A 26,025-nucleotide genomic window follows, 5' to 3' on the forward strand; every position below is an offset into this window, starting at 1 on the left:
ATGGTTTTAATTATATTTTGGTTAATTAACTGTAACCAATGTGTTAATTATAGACAATGTGTTATTCTTAAATTATTTCTGGCATATAGCAAAGCTCCTTTTGTGGGAACACAGCCTGGAAAAACGACTAAAACTGTAAAGTTTGTTGAGCTAACCTTGATATGCTGCAATGAACATTCACTGTTTGTTTGCTAAAAATGTATAAAAAGGTGAGGAAGTTTTGGATCGGGGGCTGTGTGGAGGCTGGGATTTTGTCAGCCCCATCCACACCCAGAGCTGAGAATAAAGCAATTTTCTGACACTAAAAATGCAGCGTTGGAGGGTTCTCTTATCCTGATGGGTTTGGGGGTTTTGGCAACGAGCCTGAAGCAGTTGCCAGCATTTCTCAAAGTTCAATGATCCAAGCCATGGGATGTTCAGAACATGGAATAGTTTATTTATAGGGTGACCGGTTTTTAAGCTTGAAAAACAACATTTCATCAGCACACAGGGGCCAGGTGGGATCCAGGAGCTGAGGGATTGGTCCTGGGATTGTTTAGGAGCCACCTTGGAGGGCTGGGTGACACCTGCTCTGTGCTGGCCAGGGTGCAGGGGGACAAACCAGCTCTGTCCCACTGTTCCTTCCCATCCCAGCTGCAAACCAGCTGTTCCCTGCCCTGATCCAAGGGGAAAAGGACTCGGTGGCTCCCTGTGCTGTGCCCCACCCTGTGCAAACCCCACCAGAAACGTGCACTTGGTTGTTTCCTGGGAAAGCATTGTTTGTTAAGGGACTTGGGAAAATCCAGATTTTCTGGAGCCAACACAGTTCATCCTCGGTGAGCTTGGGAGGCACAAAGCTCTGGGACAGCTTTGGAATTGGGTGGGAAGGAGCTCTGGCACTGTCTGTACTCCTGGGCTGGGTCAGGCTGGCGGAGCTGGGAGGCACAGCTGGGTGTCCCTGTCTGTGGGGACACCAACGTCCCCCGTGTCCTCAGTTCCGCAGCTGCTGAGGAGCATTTGAGAGATTAAAGCAAAACTTCACAAGGAGCCTTTCCAGCTCCATGCAGGGCAGGTGGAGGCACAGAGAAGGAATCTCAAGGAAGAGCTGCTTTGGCCTTGTCCCCTGTGCCTGGCCCATTTTCGGGCTTGGCAGCAATGCTGTAGTAGTAGGAGCGGATCATGTTTTCCACAGCCACAAATCCTGGACGTTCTTCCCATCTGCAAGGGCAGAGAGGAACAAAAAAGGTCATCAGAGAGGACAAAACTGGCCAGGTGCAATGAGAGGACACACAGAGACCCTGGGGAAGAGCAGCAGGGTGGCTGTGCCAGGGCGCAGGAGGCAGCTGAGACTTTTCTGGGATGAAGAGGGTCAAAGACACCGAGCCTTGGGGATCTTCCAGGGTTGGCACGGGCAGGTGGGGGGGTCTGATAATAAAAAATTCATCTTGGGCTGCGGAGTCATCACAAACAAAGGCAGGAGACACCGTTTGCTTTGTGTTGTCACCATGCAGACAGTGTGGTGAAGGTGTCCCTGCCCATGGCAGGGTTGGACTGGATGGGCTTTAAGGTTCTTCCCGACCCAAAATTCCAATCCCACTGTGGGATTTGGTGACTCTGATGGAGCTGCCACCCTGGGAAATGCTCACCTGTATGTCCAGCACTGCTGCATCAGGGTGTACATCTCTGCAGGGCACTCCTGGGGACAGTCCATGCGCTTGCCCTGCTCTATGAAGCTGATCACCTCGGGGCCCTTCATTTTCTGGGATGGGAGCAAATGGGAAAGGGATTAATGTGTTCAGAGCTGGCAGCAGGGTTAGGAGACAGGTTAGAGCTGGGCCTGGGGTGGAGCTCTGGTCCCACACCCCCCACACCCAGCAGTCACTGTTCCCACCCTAGAGGCCAGAACTGTTCACTGTGGCCAGGCCATCCCACATATCCCATCCCAGCCATCCCACAGCTCCCACCCCACAGATCCTATCCATCCCACAGATCCCATCCCAGCCATCCCACAGCTCCCACCCCACAGATCCCATCCCATCCATCCTGTAGATCCCACCCCACAGATCCCACCCCACAGATCCCATCCATCCCACAGCTCCCATCCCACTGCTCCCACCCCACAGCTCCCATCCCACCCATCCTGTAGATCCCATCTCATTGATCCCATCCTGTCCATTCCATCCCACCCACCCTACTCACCCCATCCCTCCTGTCCCACCAGCTCCATCCCACTCAGCCTTCCCTCCCATCTTCCAGATCCCATCCCTCCCACCCTCCAGACCTGATCCCACCCATCCTGTTCACCCTCCAGGTCCCACCCCAAGCACAGGCCCAGCAGTGGATGAGTATTTTCTTTATCTCTCAAGTGAGCAGAAGATCAAAGAGAAGAAGGATCAAACAACTCTGCTTCGATTCAAACCCAAATTAATTGTGCTTGTTTTCTATTTCTTCTCTCTTAAAATGAACACAGAGCTGCGGGATCCACTCTAATTTATGCCTTTCCCAAAGTGGAAATGGGGCTGTCTCCTTTCCCCTGTGTCCAACTATGGGAACACCCACTCAAAGGAGTAGGAACTGTGGTTTCAGAGTGTCCCTGTTGGGACTGTCACACCCATCGGTGACAGAGCCAGCTTGTGGGGCCCTGGCTCACCTTGTGGGGTTCCTGGCTCACCTTGTAGTGAAAAACAATTCACTGCCTCACCTTGTGGCGTTCTGCCTCACCTTGTAGGGCCCTGCTTCACCTTGTGGGGTTCCTACCTCACCTTGTGGGGTTCCTGTCTCACCTTGTGGGGTTCCTGCCTCACCTTGTAGGGCCTTATCTCACCTTGTGGGGTTCCTGCCTCACCTTGTGGGGTTCCTGCCTCACCTTGTGGGGTTCCTGCCTCACCTTGTAGGGTTTCTGCCCGAAGCTGAAGGCCTCCCACATGGTCACACCGTAGCTCCAGACATCGCTTTTGCTGGAGAACTTGTGGAAGAGGATGCACTCTGGGGCGTACCACTTCAAGGGCCACTTCCCTGCTGTCCTGGCCTGCAGCAGAGCAAGGAGGGACATTTCAACCCTGAGACACAGAGTGCTGGAGCTGCACCTGAATTCTGCTCAGTGTTTGCATCAAATCTCACATTGCTGAAAAAATCACCTAAAATGGGAGCTCCAGAGTCCAGCCCAGGCCCTGCTGTCCTGTTGTGCAGGTGCTGAATGCCCACGGTGCCACCCTCCTCCTGCCACTGGCCCCCAGTTAAACCATGGAATCATGGAAAGGATTGGGTTGGATGGACCCTAAAGCCCATCCAGTGCCACCCCTGCCATGGCAGGGACACCTCCCACCATCCCAGGCTGCTCCAAGCCCCGTCCAGCCTGGCCTTGGACACTGCCAGGGATCCAGGGGCAGCCACAGCTGCTCTGGGCACCCTGTGCCAGGGCCTGCCCACCCTCCCAGCCAACAATTCCTTCCCAATATCCCATCCAGCCCTGCCCTCTGGCACTGGGAGCCATTCCCTGTGTCCTGTCCCTGCAGGCCTTGTCCCCAGTCCCTCTCCAGCTCTCCTGGAGCCCCTTTAGGCCCTGCAAGGGGCTCTGAGCTCTCCCTGGAGCCTTCTCTTCTCCAGGTGAGCACCCCAGCTCTCCCAGCCTCCAGAGCAGAGGGGCTCTGTCCCTGTGACCAGTTTGGTGGCCTTGTCTGAACTCGTTCCAGCAGGTCCTCATCTGTCTTGTGCTGAGGTCCCTAGAGCTGGACACACAATTCCAGGTGGGGTCTCTCCTTTCCCAGCCCTGGCTCACTCTTCATAACCTTCTCTTCTCTCTGGCTCCTCTCATCCTCCTGCCCCACGTCCCCCTGGCTGCCTCTGCATCCCCCTTGTCACCAGAGCTCTGCCCCTTTTAATGTCACAGCAGTGAGGCAGAGCCTGATGTTGTGCAGAGGGGTCCATGAGCAACCCAGATCCTCAACTCTCTGAGGTTCTCATCCTCCCAGCAAGGAGAGCTCCTGCTCCAGACCCTTTGCTGTGCTCACACCCACCTTGTAGTAGCTGTCATCGGCTCCCAGAGCCTTGGAGAGCCCAAAGTCACTGATCTTGGCGTAGTGCTGGTTGACCAGCAGGACATTCCTGGCTGCCAGGTCCCTGTGGACAAAGTTCTTTTCCTCCAGGTACTTCATCCCCATGGACACCTGGTGCATCAGCTCCACGATGTTGCTCATTGTGATCTCGTCCCTGGTGAAAGGAGAATTCAGCAATAAAGGACCTGCTGTGGTCCCCTCTGACATTTCCAGCTGGAAGGGAGAATGAGCACGGAGATCTCTGCTCCATGAGCATCAGCCCCTGGAGCCTCAATGTCAGAAATGAAAGATTTCTGCTCTTTTCAGCTTTTCTGCACCTTCAAAACCTGCAGGGTTTTGAAGCAGATTTTGAGAAGAAACACAGAAAATCAGCCACGTTCTATCCAACACTCACTTCTTGGAAGCCAAGAACCTGTTGAGGGGCCCTCCAGATGCCATCTCCATCACGAGCATCAGCGACTCGGCCTCGCACACCCCGATCATGCGCACGATGTAGGGGTTGTCCAGCTGGTGCATGATCTGCGCTTCCTTCATCATCTCATCCTTCACCGTCTTCTCGTTGTTGCTCTTCAGCACCTTGATGGCCACGTCGATCTGCTTCCTGCACAGGGGAACAGCCAGGGATGGGCTGAGCACAGCTGGAACCAGGGGTCACAGCCAGGAATGGAAATCCCTGCTCACGTGACGCTGTCTGACCCCTCAGCAGCCTGTTCTGCCACAGCCCTGCACCATTCCGGTGTCCCAGGATGGAGAGAAAAGGTCACCTCACCCTTGGAGGTGTAGGCCAGAAGTTGCCATCCCTGATCTGGAGACACCTCCCCTCCCACAATGAGATCTGGGTCATCAGTGCCATTTTTCAGGGAAACTGAGGCACAAATAGGTAAAGACCATCACAGACAACCAGCAACAGAGCCAAGGGTGACACAACCCCTCAGTGTCACTGCTTTGGCCTGGCATGGCCAGAGGTGGCCTCAGGAATGTGGAGTTGTTCCTCTGAGCCCAGCAAGTCCCTTTGGAAGCGGCAGCTGCGCGCCTGGGAATGCGACACAGCTTCCACACCCAAGGCAATGCAGCTGTCAGTGAAAATCCACGGAAAACCATGGAATTACAGCACCCTATCATAATATCATGGGATTGTTGAGGTTGGAAAAGACCTGCAAGATCATCAGATCCAACCCCTGACCGAGCACCACCACCCCTGCTTAACCCCACCACAAAATCTACTCATTTTCTGAACACTTCCAGGGGTGCTGCCTCAGCCACCACATCCATCATCCCTGACCTTGCAGATCATTTCTTGTCCACTCCACTGCCACTGTGGGGTCCATCTAGTGACCAACAGGACAGCTGGGGACCCCTGGAGCCTGGCCTGGGTCCCTCTCCTCCCCCTTCCCCAGGACCCTCACTCACTTCCTCATTTTGTAAACTCCCTTCTTGACGCAGCCAAAGTTTCCTGCCCCCAGCTCCACCTCATCAATCATCAGGTGGTCTCTCTTCAGGAACAGCTTCTTGTCCTTCAGCTCCTCGGGGTCGCTGTAGGGGCTCTCGTAGACGCTGGTGTCCATGGGCAGCGGGCGGGATTTTCCTGCCCCTTCCCAAGAGGAACACTTGTTACAAACCTGCCCTTCCCCATCCCGCTGCCCCTCATGGATTGGGAAGGGTTTCTCTGCTTTTTTGGCCAATTCACCTTCACCTCCAGCATTTCTCGTCCCTGCTGGGCACCTCCTTTCCTTTCACAACCCAGGGCCCCTCCCAGTTCTGGCTGCTGAAGGAGGTGGGATGGGGAGAGGGGTCTGAGCATTCCCACTCCACATATCTGCCCTGCCAGCCCTGGGCAGGGCTTTACCCCACTGAAATTCAGCTGAATACACTGAAAAATAGGACAGGGCTACATTTCCTGGGTAAGACAAGGAATGGGGTAGGGCTTGATTTCCTGGGAGCCCAGTGTGGGTGCAGGACCCCGAAATGTCCGGGGTGCTCCTGGGTGCTTCTGTATGAAAGGAGCTTCATAGCAGGGCTCCAGGGAACTGCCAGGCTCCAGGGACATCCTCAGTCCTGTCCCCTGTGAGGAGGAGAGGGCTGTGGAGGTGCTCACCTACAGGGTCTGGGGTGTATCCGTCAGCATTGAGAGGGCCCAGGTTTCTCTGGAAGAGAAGTGAGGAGAAAGTGGATGAAGGAGAAATTGCTTCAGTTGCAAATGCAAAGGAAAGGGATAGGGAAAATGCACCCCCAACACAGCCCCAGCCGGAGCTGCCTCTGAAAGGACAGAGGTGGGCTGAGACTGGAGCCAGCATTGCTGTTCCAGTCCTGGCTGCAGTTCCCCCAGGGCAGGGCACAGCCCAGGGACCCTGAGCACAGCACCCTTCTCCCAGGGGCTGTGCAGGGTGAGGTTCTCTGTCCCCTCTGCTGTCCCCATCCCAGCACTCCCAGTCTGCAGGAGGGGCAGGGCAGCCTGGGGACAGCTCAGGTCACAGCCAGCACAGGAAGAGAGGCCTTGTGAGCACACAGGGACTCTGTGCAGACACTGTCCCCAGAGCAGAGAGTGACAGGGTGGCTCAGCTTGGAATGACAGAGTCACAGGATCCCAGAATATCCTGAGCTGGATCCCTCAGGGATGATCAGTGCAGCCTCTGGCCCTGCCCAGACCCCCCAACAAGCCCACCCTGAGCATCCCTGAGAGCGCTGTCCAAACGCTCCTGGAGCTCTGGCAGCCTTGGGGCCGGGCCCATTCCCTGGGGAGCCTGGGCAGTGCCAGCACCCTGGAGGCCACTGTGGGTTGTGAGAACACCCTGAGGTGATGGGTGACCCCCCAGGACTCACTCAGCCCCCCTGGGACCCCCAAACCCGCTGGTTTCAGCAGAGCTCAGCACGCAGTGACTGAGCAGGGACATTCCCTGGGGCAGAGGGAGCACAAAGCCCTGGCTGGGGGCCAGTGGGAGCAGCAGGGATGAGCATTCCCACAATCCCAGCACGGCCTCCTCGCTCCTGCCTGGCCAGCAGGGCAGGGATGGAGAGGTCCCCAAGGACAGGCCCACATGTTGCAAGGAGCTCGGGATGAATGGAAACCCTTCTCAGCTCTACCAGGGGCTGTGCCCAGCTATTCCCCACCCCCATCCAAGCTGGAAAGGGAACAACATCCCAGCTGGGCTCAATAAAGCCCAGTGCAGTTCCTGAGCTCTTAGACAAAAGCAGGGTTTGAAGAGCAGGGTTTGATCAGCCAAGCTTGAAATGCAGCAATATTGAAATCCCTGAGGTGCCAATAAAACAGAGCCTCCCCCAAACTTACGCTCACGGAGGGGTGGGTGGGTGGGACTGGTGCTGCAGAGGCTGTGAACCAGGAGAGAGGATTTGTTATCAGGAGTTTGTTATCAGCACTTCTCCCTAGGCAGGGTCAGAGCATCGCCCCTGAAGGACCCTGTGGGTCTGATCACATCCCCTCCACCCCCAAAAGGAAAATTTCCACAGCTTTAGCTGAAAAAGGTGTGGAAATGTGTCTGGATGTGGCTGTTATTCCCAAATTTTCTCAGGGAAAGTGCCAGCACTGGAGCATGCCATGGGGCCAGGGGCAGAGACTGGTGGAGCTGTGCCCCAGGCCAGGCTCTGAAGTGACATTTGTGACATGTGGACCCAAAGTGCCCCCTGGTTTTGAGTGTTTAGAGAGCCAGCAGGGCCCAGCCTTGCAGGACATGGATTTTCCTGCTGCCCAAAGAGCAGGTCATGCTCCAAATCCATCTTTTGGGCACCAAATCCATTTGTCACTGACTCCCCCCTGGCTCCTGCCTTTGGGCCACCTTAGGCCAGGCCTGGGCAGTGACAGCACCACGGGAGAATGGCCCAGATTCGCTGCCCCCTCCTTGCCAGGGCTGGGCACTGGAAGGGAAATTCGGGCTGGCACTGCTCCAGCTGCCAGCAGTTGGTGGCAAACCAAGGCCCGGGGTGGCACTGAGAGGTGCCAGCTCACCTGGCATGTTGGGGTTGGGGCAGGCTTCCCTCAGGTAGAAAATCAGCCCGTCTGGTTTGAGCTTTAAATACTCCACCAACTGGGGAAAGGATGGGAGGAAAAAGAGATTATTGTGAGGATTATTATTATTATTATTATTATTATTATTATTATTATTATTATCATCATCATCATCATCATCATCATCATCATCATTATCATTAAATTAACATATTAGTATGTTATTTAATTTAATTTATTTTAATATATTAATTTAATAATTTTATTGAATTAATATATATGTTATTATTAATAATAATAATAATAGTATCTTCATCATCATCATTATTATCATTATCATTATTAGTAGTATTAGTACTATCAGCATCATTATTATTTCTGTTTCTATTATTATTTCTATTATGATTCCTATTATTATTACTATTATGATTACTATTATTACTATTATTATTACTATTATTATTATTGTTGAAGGCAACTTTCGTGGCTTAGAGCAATGATTCCTCTCAGATTCATGGCAGGCAGGGACCAGACTGTTTTCTGTCCTCTGTTTGTGCACTCAGGGATGTCCCAGGGTGTGATGACATCCCTGGGTATCTGCCAGGGCTGGGAAGAACTCGGGAAATTCAAAAGGCCCAAAGAAAGACACAATCTCCAGTCTGAGCAGGGCATGTTCAGTGCAATGCTGTTGTTGTTGTGTCAGCCAGGAGAGGTTTCAGGCCCTGATTTGTGGGATAAATCCTGTGAGGAAGCAGATCCTTTCCCAGAGGAAGTCCAGGGTTTGTTCCGTGGATCCCAGGCAGTTTTTGATGGCAGCACCATGGATCCAGCACAGAGGGGACATCCCTGGGGACACCAGCCCAGCCCTGGGACCAGAGCCAGGGACACCAGGCTTTCCCTTCCCCTCCTGGCTCACTCACATTTCAGCTGCAATCAGGAGCCTGGCACAGCTCTGTCACCATAAAAATGCCCCAAAATCTTTGTTTTCAATAAAATTCCAAGTGAAAACAGCCCTGAGAATTCAGAAAATTCAGCAAAATGGGCTTGCTGTCCCTCAGACAGCCCTAGCCAGGAGGGAGCTCCAGCATCCACCCCCTGGATAATTTTGGTTAATGGTTTAACTCTTAAATGGCTTGTTTTAATTAATTAATCCCAACCAATAAATGTATTAATTATAAATAGTGTGTTATTTTTCAATTATTCTCAGCCAGCACGGAACATTATTATGAGCCACTTTTGCAGGAGCAGAGCTTGGGAAAATTACTGGAATTTGAAGTTTTGATAAACTTATTCTGATATACTCCAATGAACAAAGCCTGGGAGAGGAGGGTGGATTGAGGCTGGACATCTGGAATGCAGAATTCATGGACCACAAGGAGACTTTGGAGAAACCAGAAAAAAAAGGAGACTAAAAAAGATTCAGTTTAGGCATTGGAGAGTCTCTGCTGGAGGAAAAAAAAACCACTAAAAAGATTAAAAATATGGTCTAATTAGCAGAAAAAGAGAGAAATTAATAACCAATAGAGGATAGTGTACTAATTAATGAAAGAGAATTAGCACGAAATAATTGAATATTCTGAGTTGGAAGGGACCCCTCAGGATCAGTGGTGATGATTATTAATTATTAATTATTAAGTGATGAGGATCAAACCCACAACCGTGCTGTTATGTAGTCATTTAGAACCAATGAACATTAATTTCTTTTTCTGTGTAAATATGGATAAATATATAAATATAAATGTAGAAATAAGTGACAAAGTTTTGGATCAGGGTCTGTGTGGAGTCCAGAATTTTATCAGCCACGCACACAAACCCAAACATGATAAAATAATTCCTGACTCGCTAACACTAAAAATATTGTGTTAGAGGGGTTTATTTATCCTGATGACTTTGAGGGGTTTAGTAACGCTTCAAAGCAAGGAAAAGGTGCCTCAATTTCTGAGGACACCCAGCTTGGTACCTGCCAGAGCGTGTCAAACTTGGTGCCCTCAGGAATGGAATATTTCCCAGATTTATCGTGATCCACCCGGTAGTGATACACGGTCTTGCCATAGACCAGGGACAGGGCGTAGACATGGTTCTCCTTCTTTTCTCTCACCCTGGCAGGAAGGAAAATTATTAATAAGTTGTTAAAAGCAGCTCTTGGTTTTACTCTGAGGATTGTCAGTGTCAGTGGTGAGTGGGCTCCTGGAGAGGCGTCACTGCATCCCTGTATAAAATGCATAAATTGTATATATTTCTATATTTCTATTTCTTTCTTTCTTTCTTTCTTTCTTTCTTTCTTTCTTTCTTTCTTTCTTTCTTTCTTTCTTTCTTTCTTTCTTTCTTTCTTTCTTTCTTTCTTTCTTTCTTTCTTTCTATATTTTATATATATTTATATATGTATATATATTTTTATATATATTTCTATATATTTCTATATATATTTCTATATATAACTGTATATGTTCCAGCCCAAAATAAAATGCAAGAGGCTGTCTGGAGCCATTTTTAAATTTAAATGACAGACCTGATCCAATACCTGCTACTTCAGGCAAAAAAAATCCCTCCATTAAGGCAAAACCCCTTCCAGAGGCCAAAACTCCACTCCAAAGATTAAGGCAAACCTGATCAAAAGCCTAAAGCTGAGTTCATTGAATTGTCACCTTCCCACCACCCTCTGCAGGGGCTGAGGGACCCTTCACCTCCAGTTTTTCACCCCTCTCATACAACCAGAGAATCCCCAAATCACTTTGGCTCAAAAAGACCTTAAAGGTCACCCAGTTCCTTCCACCATCCCAGGCTTCTCCAAGCCCCGTCCAGCCTGGCCTTGGGCACTGCCAGGGATCCAGGGGCAGCCCCAGCTGCTCTGGGCACCCTGTGCCAGGGCCTGCCCACCCTCCCAGCCAACAATTCCTTCCCAATATCCCATCTAACCCTACTCCTTGTTTCAAACCATTCCTCCTTGTCCTATTGCTCCAGCTCCTGATGAACTGTTCTAATTCTTTCTTTCTCTAACTCATCCAGGAGAGAATTAAATGATATTCATAATATGAATAAAATTATTATTAATAAGAATCTGCTGGCTCACCAGGGCAGAGATGCAGAGCAAAACTTTCTCCTGTGTTTTCTCACATTTCCAGCCTGTCAGTGTTTTATATCTTCCCCCACTGAACCCTCTATCCCTCATCATCCTGTGCAGCAGCAACCAAATTTTATAGAGCTATTGAAATATGAGAAACAAATAAAACTCCAGATTGGCTCTTCATTGGCGGGGCAGGCACTGGGCAAGAACAGAATTGGGGCTCAGCCCATTTTTGATGAGCACATTCAGCCTCACCTCCTCTGCCATGTGAAACCAGTAACAGCAGGGCAGTGAGGATGGGAAATGGTAAAAAATCCAGGGATCCCAGCATCTTCCAGGGGTTTGGATACTCACAGGAATTTCCCATCAGGTAGTGCCCCCGAGTAGAGCCTCCGCTCCGCTTCCTCCCGGCTGATATTGCCGTGGTACCAGGACATCCTCTCGTGGGCTGTGGTGGCCACGAGCTTCTCCACCTGGGGAGCCTGGCTGATGATGGCCTGTTCCAGGGCATCCCCCTGGGAAAGAGCAGGAAAAGAGACCTCCTGCCATCCTGCTGCTCTGCTGATGGCTTCAGCACAGCTCAGCTGGGGCACATGACACAGGAAACTTGGAATGTCTTGTAATTAATTGAGACCCAACAGTGGCTGAATTCTGTTCTTCTGCAGAGCAGAATTCCTGGTTTATCTCAACTGACCTAATCCCTTAAATGCAGCTGAAGTCCTTCAACTTTGGTGGGGAAAGAGAAAAGGCACCACATTTATGTGGAGGATCTTAATGCTGGACTTGTGTGGTGTCATTCATCCTCGTGTTCCTGGTTGGTGGCAAGTTGGATCTGAGTCACCAGTGAGTCCTGGCAGCCCAAAGGGGCACCAGGCCCAGGGAGGAATTGTCCCGCTCTGCTCTGCACTGGGGCAGCCTCACCTCCAGTGCTGGGGGCACTTGGGGCACCACAAGATCAGGAGGATCCAAAGGTATTGGAGAGTGTCCAGAGGAGGGACACGGAGCTGGGGAAGGCTCTGAGGAGCAGCTGAGGGCACTTGGCTCGTTCAGCTGGAGCAGAGGAGACTGAGGGGAGGCTCCTTGGGGGCTGCAGCTCCTCCCGAGGGGAGGCAGAGGGGCAGGGGCTGAGCTCTGCTCTGGGACAGGGACAGGAGCCCAGGAAGGGCTGGAGCTGTGCCAGGGCTTGGGATGGATCTCAGGGCAAGGTTCTTCCCCCCGAGGCTGCTGGCACTGCCCAGGCTCCCCAGGGAATGGGCCCGGCCCCAAGGCTGCCAGAGCTCCAGGAGTGTTTGGACAGCGCTCTCAGGGATGCTCAGGGTGGGCTTGTTGGGGGTCTGGGCAGGGCCAGGGGCTGCACTGATCATCCCTGGGGGTCCCTTCCCACTCAGGAGATTCCATCACTCCATGATTTTCTTTAGAGCACAACCTTCCTGCTGCCCCTGCCCTCCTGGCTGCTCAGCTCCCACAGACATCAGGACTTGGCAAGCTCGGTGCAGTCTGGAAATCACGGGGGTCTGTCACAGACCCTTTTTACTTTTCCCGGGCTCACTCTGATGTTCAGCTGTTACTGTCCCTCTGCCAGGAGGTGGCGATGTCCTTTGTGTTATCTGCAGGTGGCCACAGATCTGCTCTGGTGGAAACCCTACAGAATTCCCGGTTCTGGGAGAGAATTCTGCTAAAAATGCCTCATTTTAGCACAGAACACCTCATTCAGCTGCAGAAACCCTACAGAACACCTCGTTCACCCTATGAAATACCTCATTCTGTCAAACACATTTGGTGTAAATATTCCACATTTAGAGAGCTTCTGTGGAAAGGCTCCGTAAGGAGACCGCCCCAGCCATATTTCTCTGGGGACTTAAAAGAAAATATAGAACCCCAGAATTATTTAGGTTGGAAAAGACCTCCAAGCTGTGCCCCATCCCCACCTTGTCCCCAAGTGCCACATCCAGGCCTTGCTTGGACACCTCCATGGGTGAGGACTCCAAACCTTCCTGGGCAGCCCCTTCCAAGAAAACAAGATGACCCTGGGAGTGTCTGAGGAGCCAAGGTGGCAGCAGGCAGAAGGAAATTAAGCCTGTGGCTGTGAGTGGGACCAATTATATTGTAGATATTCCAGTCTGCAATAAGATGCAGGAACCTGTTTGTGGCTATTTTTAAATTTAAATAACACACAGAGCTGATCCAGCACCCCCTGCCTTGGTCTCATGGGTAAAATCTTCACTGGCAAAAACAAACCCTCCACAGAGGCAAAAATTTAACTCTGAAGAGTGAAAAAGTCCAGAGTAGAAGTCTAAGTCTGGTTTAATTTCATATTCAGCACAACGTTTGGAGGCACAGGCACCTCACATATGGAGAAATATTCCCAGAAATCACAGAATATTCTGAGTTGGAAGGGTCCCACAAGGATCATCAAGTCCAATTATTAAGTAAATGGGCCCATGTGGGGATGGAACCCAAAACCTTGGCTTAATAAAGCACCACAATCTGACCAACAGAGCCAATCCCAGGGACACCTCCAGGACATAGGGGTCATGTCTTTATGTGCCTCTGGAACTCCATGGTTGGGTTTTGGGATGGGTTTATTTAGTTCTGGGTTGGGTTTGTTGGGGTTTGGGATGGGTTTGTTCAGTTCAGGGATGAGTCATTGAGTCTTGGGATGAATTGGTTTAGTTCTGGGATGGGTTTGTTGGGGTTTGGGATGGGTTTGTTGGGGTTTGGGATGAGTTTGTTGGGGTTTGGGATGGGTTTGTTGGGGTTTGGGATGGGTTTGTTGGGGTTTGGGATGGGTTTGTTGGGGTTTGGGATGAGTTTGTTGGGGTTTGGGATGAGTTTGTTTAGTTCTGGGTTGAGTCATTGGGTCTTGGGACAAACTGGTTTAGTTCTGGGCTGGGTTTGTTGTTTGGGATGGGTTGTTGGCTTTTGGGATCAGAGCTCTGGGAGTCAGGGAGCATCCCATGGGCTGCAGAGAAGGGGAAAGGCCTGCAAAATGAATTCTTCCTTGGGGAAAGGTCTGTAAAGTGAGTTCCATCTGTTCCAAGGATGGGTCTGAAGAACTGGGGAGACATTTAGACCACTGTGTGGAGAAGAAACTGGGAAAGAGCAGGACTCAGACCCCTCACAGCACCAGCACCCTCCAAAGAAACTCTGCTGGGCTGCACATGGGACACAGCAGTGCCAGAGGGGTCACGGCTTCCCAGCCCACCCTCGGAAAGGCCCAGTACCTCCAGTTTCCAGGTCTGCCGCACGTACTCCCGCACCATGTTGTCCCTCATGCTGTCAAAGACGCCGGGCTGGGGCTCCACCCCGCTGGGGCGGTTGCAGGGCTTGCGCAGCGGGCAGCAGAGCCCGTCAGCATCCTTGGAGTAGAACTCGCAGAGCTCCTCGGGGCCGCAGTGCGCCTTGCCCCCCAGGATGGCGTAGGTGCCGTTGAGCTGGCGCTCGATGGGGTAGTGGTAGAACTGCAGGTCGCACACCATGGACAGCACGTAGCCGCCCAGGCTGCGCAGGCACTGCCGCAGCAGGAACAGCCCGTCCGCCATCCCCGCCAGCTTCAGGTGCTCCTCGGCCTCCGAGCGCGCGATGCTGCCGTAGTAGAAGGGCAGGTGGGCAGCGGCGTCCGGCATCTCCCCGCCTTGACTCGATGCTGGGGCTCAGCCTGGCAGGGAAGATTGGTCCCTGAAACGTCATTTTGTGAAATGGTTTCATTGGGGTTCAGACTGCCCTGTCTGGAGGTTCTCCTGCTGGATCTCTGTGGGGTCATTTCACCACATCACTCTATTCTGGCCTTACTGGAGCTGGGAAGTGTAAATAAAAATTCACCTGATCTTGATTTAAAGATCCCAAGCAACAGAGGATCCGCTGGATCTTGATTTATAGATACCAAGGAATAAAGAAACCACCTGATCCTGATTTGAAGATCCCAAACAAGAAAGAATGCCCCAAATCCTACAGTGAATTCCTCCGGTGCTTGATTACCTTCACTATTAAAAATGTGCTCCTTAAATCCATCCTGATGTTTTCAGCCTTGACTTCCTACTGTTTTCTCTCCAGCCCTGTTCACAATAAAAGGAAATTCTTTGGTCTCTCTGAATAAATGAGTTTTGCCATGGAGGTCTAGAAGGCCAAACCCTTAAATGCATTAAGATTAAAACACGAGGTAGATATGAAATGTCTAAAACAACATTTTGATAAACAACTGCACCAAGCACAGCGAAAGGAGAGAAACCCAAGTGCTTCTGGGCAGACATCAACCATCAGTCAGCAGGAACAAGAAGAAACCTTCCTTTAATTGTTTTTTAAACAATCTGTGGAATTTTTCCCCTACAATACCTGGCTCTGGCTGGTTCCTGATGCTCTGATCCCCTTGGCAGAGAGGGCCCTTCATTGACCAAGTCCCTGCAGAGCGCTTGGTGCTGAAGAGCTTTAGGGCTTGTCTCTGTACAGGGCTTGTATCTCTATCTTGAATCATCTAAAATCCCACCCAGAGGGTGTTGGCAGAGCCCAGTTTGCTGCAATCAATGGAAAAATTCTCATCACCAAAGGGTCTCATTTGTTCCCCTGAGCCTGAACTTTGGGGTTTCTCCTGTGCAGACGATGACCCCAAAAAGATCAGAGAGATCTTCTCCATCTGCGCCTCCTGCAAACGCATCGCTCATGTGAGGAGCAAAGAAACACCAGATTTCGGGGCAGGACTCTGGGTGTTTGCCCTGATTCTTCCCAATTTGACTTTTCTGGACATGGAGGGAGAAGTCGCTTCCCTGTGAGCTGAGCCCGGTGCTGTGGGCTCTGCTCCCAGGCAGTGGCCAGAGCTGTGCCTGGACATGTGGTCAGTCCTGCCCTGGTGGTCAGCCCTGCCCTGGTGGTCAGCCCTGCCCTGGTGGTCAGTCCTGCTCTGGCTCACACCAGCCTGGTTCATCCCTCCCAGCAGCACAGGGCCCTCCTGCCATCCCCTGGCATCACTGGAGCTGGGAAGGGCTTGGCTGGATCTCTGTGTTGGAAGAGCTCAGGAGGAACCGTTCTGTCCTGTGCACCCTGCCCTGCTCAGCCCTCAGCAGCAGAGGCCTGCCAGGAGCTGGATTTATGGCAACCAGAGCCTCCTGTTGTCCCCATGGAGCTCTGAAGTGGCCCTGATGAGAACAGGAAGGGAGAGCAGAGAGGAGGCGTCTCAGCTGAGGCAGGAAACCACAACAGGAAGCACCAGTGGTTCACAGCCAGGCTGAGGGACCAGCAGAAACCATCCCAGGCACAGCTCAAATCAGCCCAAATTGTGAAGCCAAATTCACCAAATGGAGCGAAGTGGGGTCTTAGCACAGCTGCCAGTCTGGAAAGTGGAGGTGAATGCGAACACCCTGAGGCTCAAACCCAAACTGGAGTTGGTGCTTGGGACCAAAGCAAAGCTTCCTAATCCTGTGATGCCTCCAGGCTTCAAAGCCCAGGCTGGTTCCCAGAGCTGGTCCCAGAGCTGGTCCCAGAGCTGGTTCCCAGAGCTGGTTCCCAGAGCTGGTCCCAGAGCTGGTCCCAGAGCTGATTCCCAGAGCTGATTCCCAGAGCTGGTCCCAGAGCTGATTCCCAGAGCTGGTCCCAGAGCTGGTCCCAGAGCTGGTCCCAGAGCTGGTCCCAGAGTTGGCTCCCCAGGTTCAGCTCCTGAGACCAGCTGGCTGCCAGCTCTGCCTGACCTCAGCCTGCTCCCAGGGGAGGGCAGCTCCCAGGAGAATGGTCTGAAGGAGGTGAGCAGTGAGGATCACAGCTCCTGGGTTTAGCTGCAATCAGGTCCATGAGTCACGGACAATGAGGAAGAGGAAATACTGAGTGGGCAGAGGGACATCGATGGCCTCCTTTGTGAGCTGCTGCTTTCCACTGGGATAAAAGGTCATGAGAGCTGTACCCAAACCTGCTGAATCCCTTCTCTGGAAAGCCCAGGAGCAGAACACCACAGCAAATGGAACACCTTTGTCAGTGGCTCAGCCAGGTGAAAACGAGAGCGGAGAAGTTATTGATGACATGCGAGCCCTCACAGAATTTCCAGCTGCCCACACAGGATGCTCTGTTATAAACAGGCTGTTTTTTCTCTCCAAACACGGAGCTGGGAGTGAAAAAACCCTCACAGAAATAGGAGAGCTACCCAGGGCTCAGAGTTTGGGTCAGGTGGTGCCACCCAAGCCTTGTTGCCACAGATCAACCCCAATAGGAAATTATTCTTCTGAGAAAAACCTCCCCTGTCCCAAGACATGAGGGAAAGTCACTCCCTGAAGACTGAGAGCAGATTTGAACAGGAAAAATCATAGTCCCTCTGAAGGTTTTCTTGTTTGTCCTGGTGTCCTGGCTGGTTTTATTGCCCACACAACCAGCTCAGGGTCTCATCTAACTCCTCTTCCAAACTCCAGCTCTGTTCCTTGGCATCACCTCTGGGTGGGCCTGAGCAACCCTGAACAACCTCAACAGACCCACACAAATCTCCTTCAGCTTTGTTCTCCCACGCTGCCAAATGCAGCCAAAAATGAGAACCAGTTCCATGGACCAACACCTGAAAGAACCTGTGCCATGGACCCCCCACCATTATTCATTTCAATTAACAGAACCTCATTAAGAACAGCTTAATCTGTGTCCCTGGGGCTGCAGGTGCTGGGTGTTCCCGGGGATTTGGGTGGTTCCACAGCTTGGGCACAGGGAGCAGGGCTGGAAGCCCACGGCTCCTCTGGTGATGGCCACGTTGGCAAGCTGGTGTCACAATGTGAAGATGCACCCAGAAAAAACAACTCCCACGTGAAATCAGTCAGGTCTGTGCCCCAAGACACAGGAAAGGCAGGCAGGAAGCCCTGGAGATGTCACTCACTCTATTTATAGCTGGCCACTCGTTTTTACTCAGATCAGACAAGACCCAACAGGAACTGGTTTGGTTTTATAATTTCCCAGAACAGCACTTGGTGCAAATCCAGGCCAGCTCCCGAGAGCAGGGGGTTGTACTGGTGAAACTGGAGGCAGCACTGGCAAGCTTCAGCATCCTGTCAGGACCATGGCAGCAATAATCCCCCACACCACAAATAATCCCTGATAACAAAGCCCTCAGCTCTGCCCTTAGGGTGGTTGGGACAGCCTGGGGGGAGCAGGGACCTGCCTGGAGGGGATCAGGTGGGGAAAGGCTGAAGGATGGGAATCGTGTGATGGGGAACCAGCCTGGAGAGGGATCTGGGGGGCTTCTGTCCTTTGGGGGGTGGTGTAGTTTGGGGTGGTTTGTGTTGCCAGTGTGGGGTGGTTTTAACAATTCCCTAAATGGAGTTTAATTGGGGAAGGATGGGGAGAGGCAGCTCAAAGGAAATGCCAGGAAAACATGCCTGGGGATGGCTGAGAGGGGAATTCAGCCTTGAAATGGGGTCTGAGGGTTCTGAACTGCTCCAGGGGTTCCTTCTGCTGCCCCTCTGGGCTGGGGTGTCCCGTGAAGAGGCTCCAGGCTGGGTTCTGAAGGGCACAGGGATGGACCAGGTTTGGGATTGCTCCAGAGTGGGTTCCTGATGGACACAGGGCACAGCCTGGGTTTGGGATTGCTCCAGGGTCATTCCTGATGGACAGGGACACAGCCTGGTTTGGGATTGCTGATGGGCAGGGGGACAGGATGGGTTCCTGATGGACACAGGGCACAGCCTGGGTTTGGGATTGCTCCAAGGTCATTCCTGATGGACAGGGGATGGACCAGTTTTGGGACTGCCCCTCTGCACTTTGTACCAGTGCTGTTTGCTGCAGAGGTGATGGGCATGGCCAGGGACCTTCTGCCTGTCCCCATCCCTTCCCTGCACTTCATTCTCTTGTTTCTGCATTATGGTTGAAGATAAGAAAGGCTGGGAAACACCTGCAGTGTCCACGTTGCCTTTCCAGATCATTCATCCCAGGACTGGCTGGGACTATGCAAGAGAAGGAACTGAGGAGCTCATTCCTGGAGGATTCTTGGGGTTTGGTTTTTCGGGTTTGTTTTAATCTTAAATAACAGAAAACTTGCAATAATTTTGATTTAACTTTGACTCAAAGCAATATTCCTCAGTTCAAAGAAAAAAACCTGAAAAGCTTCACTTTTCCTTGACCTGGCTTCATTCTTCTAATTACTAATGTTTAATTATTTATACACTCCATGGCAGCTCTTCCCAACATTTAGGAGCACTCACATTCCTGGCTGGAGCTGCTGTTCTGCCCTCCCTGCTGGCTGCTCATTAAAGCCTCAGCTGCTCAGCTCTTGATTAATGCTGGAGCTGTGTGGGAGTTGGTGAGAGTGTGAGCCCGTTTGTGTTTGTGCTCACAAACACAGGCTGTGCTCAGATAATGATCTGCTCTCCTGCTCAGGGAGCTCACTGACTCACAGCTGCCCCAAATGGGTGAGTTTACAGTAAATCTGCAGGAAAACCTCCCTGGTTCCCACCAAGGAGCTGCTCTGCTCTTGCTGGCCTTGAACCAAGCTGAGTCCTCAGTGCCCCAGAGCTGCAAAAATGTTCCTTAAAAATTCACCAAGGGTGGAAAAGACCTCCAAGATCAAGCCCAGCCTTTGAGCCAACACCACCCAGTCAGCTAAAGCCCAGCAGAGTGCCACGTCCAGTTGTTTCTTGAACACCTCCAAGGTGTTTCACCACTTCCCAGGGCAGCCCCTTCCAGTGCATCCCAACCTTTCCATGAAAAAATCCTTCCTGACACCCTCCCCACCCTCTGAAGTAAAATGTGGGAGCCACTTGTCCCCAGGGACAATCCCCAGTGCTTTTCAGAAGGAAAAACATTGAATTGCACAAACCAAGGCCCATGGAGGGACCTGGTGATGTGGGAAGGCTCCTGACAGTGGCAGGAGCAGGGAAAAGTTTGTCCTGGGGAGCTCAGTGTCCCTCCACCCCCTTCTAAATCCTTTCCAGAGACCTCATGCCTCCCCATCCCAATCCAAAAGAGAGGGGATGGTTCTGTTCAGGTGCTTGTGAGTCTCAGAGAAAAGGAGGCTCAGGGGGAACCTTCTCCCTTCTCCAAGTCCCTGACAGGAGCTGGGTGGGGTCAGTCACTTCACCCAGGTAAAAAAGTGATGGGACAGGAGGAAACAGCCTCAAGCTGTGCCAGGGGAGGCTCAGACTGTGTTAGGAGCAGGGTTCTAAAGCCCAGGGCAGGGTGGAGTCCCCATCCCTGGAGGGATTAGAAGGATGTGGCACTCGGGGACAGGTTTAGTGGTGGCTTTCCCAGTGCTGGGTTTACCATTGGATTAAAGGACCTTAAAGGCCTTTTCCAGCCTCAGCAGTGCTGTGATCCAGCCACACATGTGCTGGACCAGCGAGGGGTGAGGGGATTGCTGTGGTTCAGGCTGCCCTGGGTCCCTCAGCTCACATTTATTCCCATGAATTGGTGCTTGTGGTGGGTGCTGGAGGGGTCACGCTGCTCACAGAGCCCTTCCTGACACTTTCACCCTGTGCCCTCTGCCCCCTCCTGCTCCGCTCTGTCCTGGATGAGGATGCTCCTCCTCCTTCCCCAAAGGCAGAGCGTGGAAAATCCACACCAGGCGGGTCTGGTGCCCTCAGATGGCACTAAAGGCCTGCCCAGTCCTGCTGGGGACTGTTCCTCTTGGGTTATTTACTAATGAGAGGAAGCAATTTACTCCAGGAGCAGGGGAGGGGGCTGGGGAGGGACAGGGGCCACCTGCCCTGGGGCTGCTGGGGACAGCTCTGTGCCTGCTCAGGCTGGCCTTCTCTAAGGGCTGGCACTGCCAGAAAGCAGGTTTTTGGTCTCCAGAAAGCAGGTTTTTGGTCTCCAGAAAGCAGGTTTTTGGTCCCTGGAAAGCAGGTTTTTGTTCCCGGAAAGCAGGTTTTTGGTCCCTGGAAAGCAGGTTTTTGGTCCCTGGAAAGCAGGTTTTTGTCCCCAGAAAGCAGGTTTTTGTTCCCAGAAAGCAGGGTTTTGGTCCCTGGAAAGCAGGTTTTTGGTCCCAGAAAGCAGGTTTTTGGTCCCCAGAAAGCAGGTTTTTGGTCCCTGGAAAGCAGGTTTTTGGTCCCTGGAAAGCAGGTTTTTGGTCCCAGAAAGCAGGGTTTTGTCCCCAGAAAGCAGGTTTTTGTTTCCAGAAAGCAGGTTTTTGTTCCCAGAAAGCAGGTTTTTGGTCCCAGAAAGCAGGTTTTTGGTCCCTGGAAAGCAGGTTTTTGGTCCCTGGAAAGCAGGTTTTTGGTCCCTGGAAAGCAGGTTTTTGGTCCCCAGTAGCATTGTTTTGGTGTCACCCTGTTTCCTCGTGCCAGCTGCCTTCAGGTGCCTCTCGGCAGAGGCTGGGACAGGAATTTCTGCGGGGCCACAGCCAGAGGAGGTCACACAGCCCCAGCACCGTGAGGACACTGCAGCAAGAGCCTCCCTGGGGCTGTGTGAATCCTCCTGGACTTCCACAAACTCTTCCTATTTCCATGTGCTCTTGTCCCACGTGCTCTTTTCAGCAGAGAAGGAACCTGTCTCTGATAAATCTGGGGTGTCTGGGTGTTCTGTGGGTGGGGATGTGGCTGGAAAGGCACATCCAGGCATGGGGGTCTCTGCAGTGCTGAGTCTGCTGCTCCTGGGTGACTGCACTGAGCTGACTCCAGTTCTGCCACCACTTGGAGGGGTTTAGCCAAAATTCTGGGCCCTCCCCTAAAAAAAAAGGGTGCCTTTATCTCCTCTGAAAAGATCCCTGGATATTTGTTTATCCCAGGTAGGAGCCTGACAGCCCCTAATGATAAATCAGAATGTAACTAACAAAATATTTCCTAAAGAATAATATTTTCCACAAAATGCTGCCGTGACAGGAACAAAAATTTGAACTGAATGTGGTTCTTTGTCTCAGCTCCAGCTGCCATCAATATTTTAGGAACATCCAGAGGTGCAGACAGGCACAAGTGCCCTGATCCCTGCGTCCTGCTCAGGGAAGAGCTCTGCCAGAGCCTTCAGAGGCTGGGTTGAAGAAGCCATTGGAGCTGCCCCTGCTTTGTTAGAAGCATCTTCTCCCAAGCCAAATGTCCCTGGTGAGCAGCTTCCCTGTGGGACAGGAGGGTTCTGGACCCAGGGTGGCACTGCTGGGACACCTCTGAGAAAAGCCAAGTCACTGTGCTGTCCTCAGGCAGCCTGGGCTCCTCTGCTGGCTGGGGATTTAGCTGGGAAAACACCCTGCTGAGCCTTTGTGGGGCCACTGGAAGCACTCCTGGCTCCATTGATGCTGAACAGTTTTTAATGAGGGGCAGAGTTAAACACAACCCCCCCATTTCCTGCCTGGCATCCCCTGTGCTCTCAGCAAATGATGGCAGGAGCTTTGTCCTGGGGCTGGAGGAGCCCGTCCCTGCCACCGAAGTGGTGACACCCAATGCAGAGGAGTCAGAAATCCTGCAGATCTCTGGCTTTGGCATCAAGCAGGAGCCAAGGACAGGGAACTGCAGTAGTTTATGCACAAGCTGGAGGAGAAGGGCTCTAGTTTTTCCTTTGCTTGTCCCTGGCCTCCCTGCATCACCTTTTACTAAAATAACAACTTACACACAACATCAGGGGCCTGGAGATTGAGCCCTGCCAGTGCAGAGGGTTTGGGGAGTGTCAGACTGCAGTTAGATTAAATGAGATATTTATGTGAGGGACTGAGGAGGAGCTTGTGGCTGAGCCCACTCCTTGGCTACTTTACTACTCCCTTACTCCTCCAAGTAGCATTCCTTGAGCAGGGTGCAGGAAAGGGGACACAAAGGGCTTTGAGAGCACTGGAAATAAATTTCCCCTGGTCTGCACTGCTTTGGGTCCTCCTGAAGGTGCTGAACAGGTTCTGAGCTGCCCTGAGCCCCGGGCTCTCCTCGCCCCCCTGCTCCAGGTGCTGGAGAAGCTCACAGCTCTGTTTCCACAGGTGCCAGTGGCTTTGCTGCATGAACAGCTGCCTGCCTGCCTCGCCTCTGCCGTTTAAAAATAAAGGCAATGCGTGTGTGAAGTTATCAGCATGGCTGGGCTTCCGTCCTCCAGTAACTCTGCCTTCATTCAGCTCTGAAACAGTTCTTGTGTCCCCCTGAGTGACATCTCCCTGCTGAGCACAGCCTCTGCTCTGGCTCTGTGGGGTGGCAGCTGCCAGGCACGGATGGTTCTGGCCAAAGCCACCTCCCTTCTCCTCCCTCTGCTTCCCAAGGAGGGTTTTAGGATGTTCTCACTTTGGACAACATCTGTGTGCAGATGTGGCACTTTGTGCTGGTTCAAAGTCCTCTGCTGGAGCCACCTGAACAGGTCTGCAGGTCCCTCCTGGAGAGGAGGATTGAAGCAGGGAATCACAGAACCATGGAGTGCTTTGGGTTGGAGGGACCTCAAAACCCATTCAGTGCCACCCCTGCCATAGCAGGGACATCTTCCACCATCCCAGGCTGCTCCAAGCCCCATCCAGCCTGGCCTTGGGCACTGCCAGGGATCCAGGGGCAGCCACAGCTGCTCTGGGCACCCTGTGCCAGGGCCTGCCCACCCTCTGAGTAAGGAATTCTCCCTGTTATCCATCCCAAACCCAGCAGCTGCCACCCAAGCCAGCACCGAGCTCGTTGTGCTGCTGCTGTGTCACGTTGGTCACCTCATCCTGGACAGCACAAAGGCTTCCCTGAGCCCTGAGCTGCCCCAAAACTGCCCACAGCCACTGGACAGGGGATTCTGCCTGGGGCAGTGCCCGGTGGAAGTTCCAGCTCCCCCAGACCGCTGTGGTCTCTGAACATCTGCAGCAGATGTTGGGGCTGCTTCATCCTCACCTTCCAGTGGGGCACAGCAGCTCCTGTGCTCCAGGAGTGCCTGGAACAGGGACACAACCTCCTGGAGCCCTGCTAGAGGGGCTTTGGGCAGGTTAGAAACACAGAAATATGGAAATCTGCAGCTCTGGAGTTGGCTGAGACACCAAAGCGAATTCTCTGTGCTTGCAGTGCCAGGGGCTCTGCTGTCTGTGAGTCACAGGTTTCCTCAGTCTTTGAAAGCTCAGGTGAAGGGGCCACCAGCAGCTCCCAGCACCACCAAATTAATGTGTTGGGTTCATCTTTACAGTCACAATATTCCTGTGGGCACAGAGGGTGAAAGCTGCTGCTGGTGGGGAAGAGCTGGAGGAGCCCTGGGTGCTCTCGCTGCTCCTCAGACACACCTCGAGGAGCTCAGCCTGCACAGACCAGACCTAAACATTCCCTGCAGTTTAGAAATTAAAGAATAAAATAAATACCACCCCTGGGGCTCGGTCCCATGATCCCAGCACGTTGGTGAGGTTGAAATGAGTTATTCTGGGGGGTGGTTTGAGCCTCAGAGTGCTGGAAATGTGAGTTCAGGAAAGAGCAGTGAAAGAGATGAAGGGCCTGGCTGGGCTGACTGATGGGCTCAGCCCTGGGGGATGGAGACAAACATTAATTACTGGCCAAGGGTGATGGGGGAACATTTGAGAGTGAAGGAGAAGCATCTGAGGAGCACAAGATTCTTTCAGAGTGGAAAAACTGGTTTGGATGCGCTGATAAAATGAAACAGGGATAAGGGAGAAGAAATGAATCAGTGGAAAGGAAGAAACATTTCCAAGCAGGAGGATTGATCAGGATGTGGGGCGGGGGGAGTGGAAGTGCCATTGCCAGGCACTCAGCACCGCATCAGGAAATGGGAACAATCCTCCCCAGGCAGGAAGAAGCCGGGATCAGCTCACAGGACTTTCCCATATCTAATTCCTGGAACCCTGACTTCCATTAGGGAAAATCCTGCTTTCAGTTTCTTTCTGGAGCCAGTGTGATTTCCAGTTCTGTCAGTCTTTGGTGGAAAACTGAAAAGCACTGAACACAGAAGGATTTTGCTCATGCCAGTGACATTTTTGGTGGTGTTTTTGTGTGAAGGGAGAGTGAAACCCTCCCTGTGTACAGCAGTAAATATACTCTGGCACATTTTTATAACTCAGTGATCAGGACTCAGGTGAAAAAACAACTCATTCTCCATGGTCTGGTGAGCTCCTGGTGTATGTCCTTCCTGTGCTTTCAAGGGGAGGCTGCATTAATCAATAACCTGTGCTCAGGCTGTTCTCACATGGACACTATTCACCTCTCCCTTCACTTTTCCACCCAGGAAAAATATCTCTGATGTGACCTTGCAGCTGAACATCCCACAGCAGGCAAAACCCAGCATTTCCCTCTTGGAAGGGACACTAGGAGGAGCAGAAGAGAGTTAATGCTGCCCCATAAAAAACCTTTGGGGCTCTCCTGTTCTGTTCCCCCTCCAGCTGGAGCTGGGGGACAAGAGCCCATGGACACAAATTTCCCTGTGGTCAGAGGAGTGGGGATTGGGGCTGGAGGTTCCTCTCTGCTGTGCAGGATGTTCCTGGCCGTGTTTTGGGGCACTGAGAGCAGAGTTCTCATTTCCCCCACAGCCACTTCATGGGGCCAGTAGCTTTTATTGAGCACTCCCAGCAGAGCCAGGGTGGAAATCCCTCCAGATTCCAGGGAATGCAGGGTCCTGGCAGCTGAGCAGGGCCTGTCCTGCCCTGCTTGGGCCCAGCTGAGCTCCCAGAAGGGCCTGGAGCCATTTAAACCCTGTGAGTGGATTTTGGAGAGGTGCAGACAGCACTGAACACCCCTGAACGTTCTGCCCATCCCTCTGGCAGCCCTTGCCCTGCTCTGCTGTGGCTGTGAGGCTTTTCTCTTGTCTGCCTCTGCATCCAAATGATGTTCCTTGGGGCAGGATTTGCTGGGTGCTTTCCCAGCCCAGCCACAGCTCTGGAGTCTGTGCCCTGGCTCTGGCAGGACCCTCTTCCATCCACCCCCCTCTGCCCTGGAGGTGACAACAACAACAGGAGGACCTTGAACATCTGATACAGAAACTGGGAGATGCTTTTCCACTGGTTTATGGTGCTCAGTCTCACCCTCCTCCCTAGGGCTGCATTAAAACAGCTCTGGCTGTGATATTTTATTTTATTTTTTTATTTTATGATATTTTATTTTTGCGTGGCGCTCCCATCTCTGCCTCCGGAGCTCTGTGATCAGAACCCCAGA

At 52.3% G+C, this 26,025-nt stretch overlaps 1 protein-coding gene across 7 annotated transcripts in view; it reads right to left on the bottom strand.

Annotated features, from left to right (window-relative positions):
- Positions 1-413: 413 nt before the first annotated feature.
- Positions 414-26,025, bottom strand: part of ZAP70 (zeta chain of T cell receptor associated protein kinase 70) — a 32,952-nt gene continuing 7,340 nt past the window's right edge. For 2 of the 7 annotated variants that reach the window (XM_086862352.1, XM_086862348.1), the window contains 13 exons: positions 15,038-15,114; positions 14,284-14,717; positions 11,414-11,574; positions 9,956-10,094; positions 7,996-8,074; positions 7,321-7,361; positions 6,130-6,178; positions 5,445-5,625; positions 4,429-4,635; positions 3,996-4,188; positions 2,867-3,007; positions 1,626-1,738; positions 414-1,197 (listed from right to left, as the gene is read on the bottom strand). In XM_086862352.1, coding sequence (XP_086718478.1) covers positions 1,074-1,197; positions 1,626-1,738; positions 2,867-3,007; positions 3,996-4,188; positions 4,429-4,635; positions 5,445-5,625; positions 6,130-6,178; positions 7,321-7,361; positions 7,996-8,074; positions 9,956-10,094; positions 11,414-11,574; positions 14,284-14,685 — 1,830 coding nt within the window. In that variant the 5' untranslated portion in view covers positions 14,686-14,717; positions 15,038-15,114 and the 3' untranslated portion in view covers positions 414-1,073. Of the gene's footprint in view, positions 1,198-1,625; positions 1,739-2,866; positions 3,008-3,995; positions 4,189-4,428; positions 4,636-5,444; positions 5,626-6,129; positions 6,179-7,320; positions 7,362-7,995; positions 8,075-9,955; positions 10,095-11,413; positions 11,575-14,283; positions 14,738-15,037; positions 15,115-15,391; positions 15,571-26,025 lie in introns of all 7 variants that reach the window. The other 5 variants (XM_086862353.1, XM_086862347.1, XM_086862349.1 and 2 more) reach the window with 4 other exon arrangements.

The sequence above is a fragment of the Cyanistes caeruleus genome, chromosome 25 (assembly GCF_971803275.1).
Source record: "Cyanistes caeruleus chromosome 25, bCyaCae1.hap1.1, whole genome shotgun sequence".
NCBI classification, from domain to species: Eukaryota; Metazoa; Chordata; class Aves; order Passeriformes; family Paridae; genus Cyanistes; species Cyanistes caeruleus.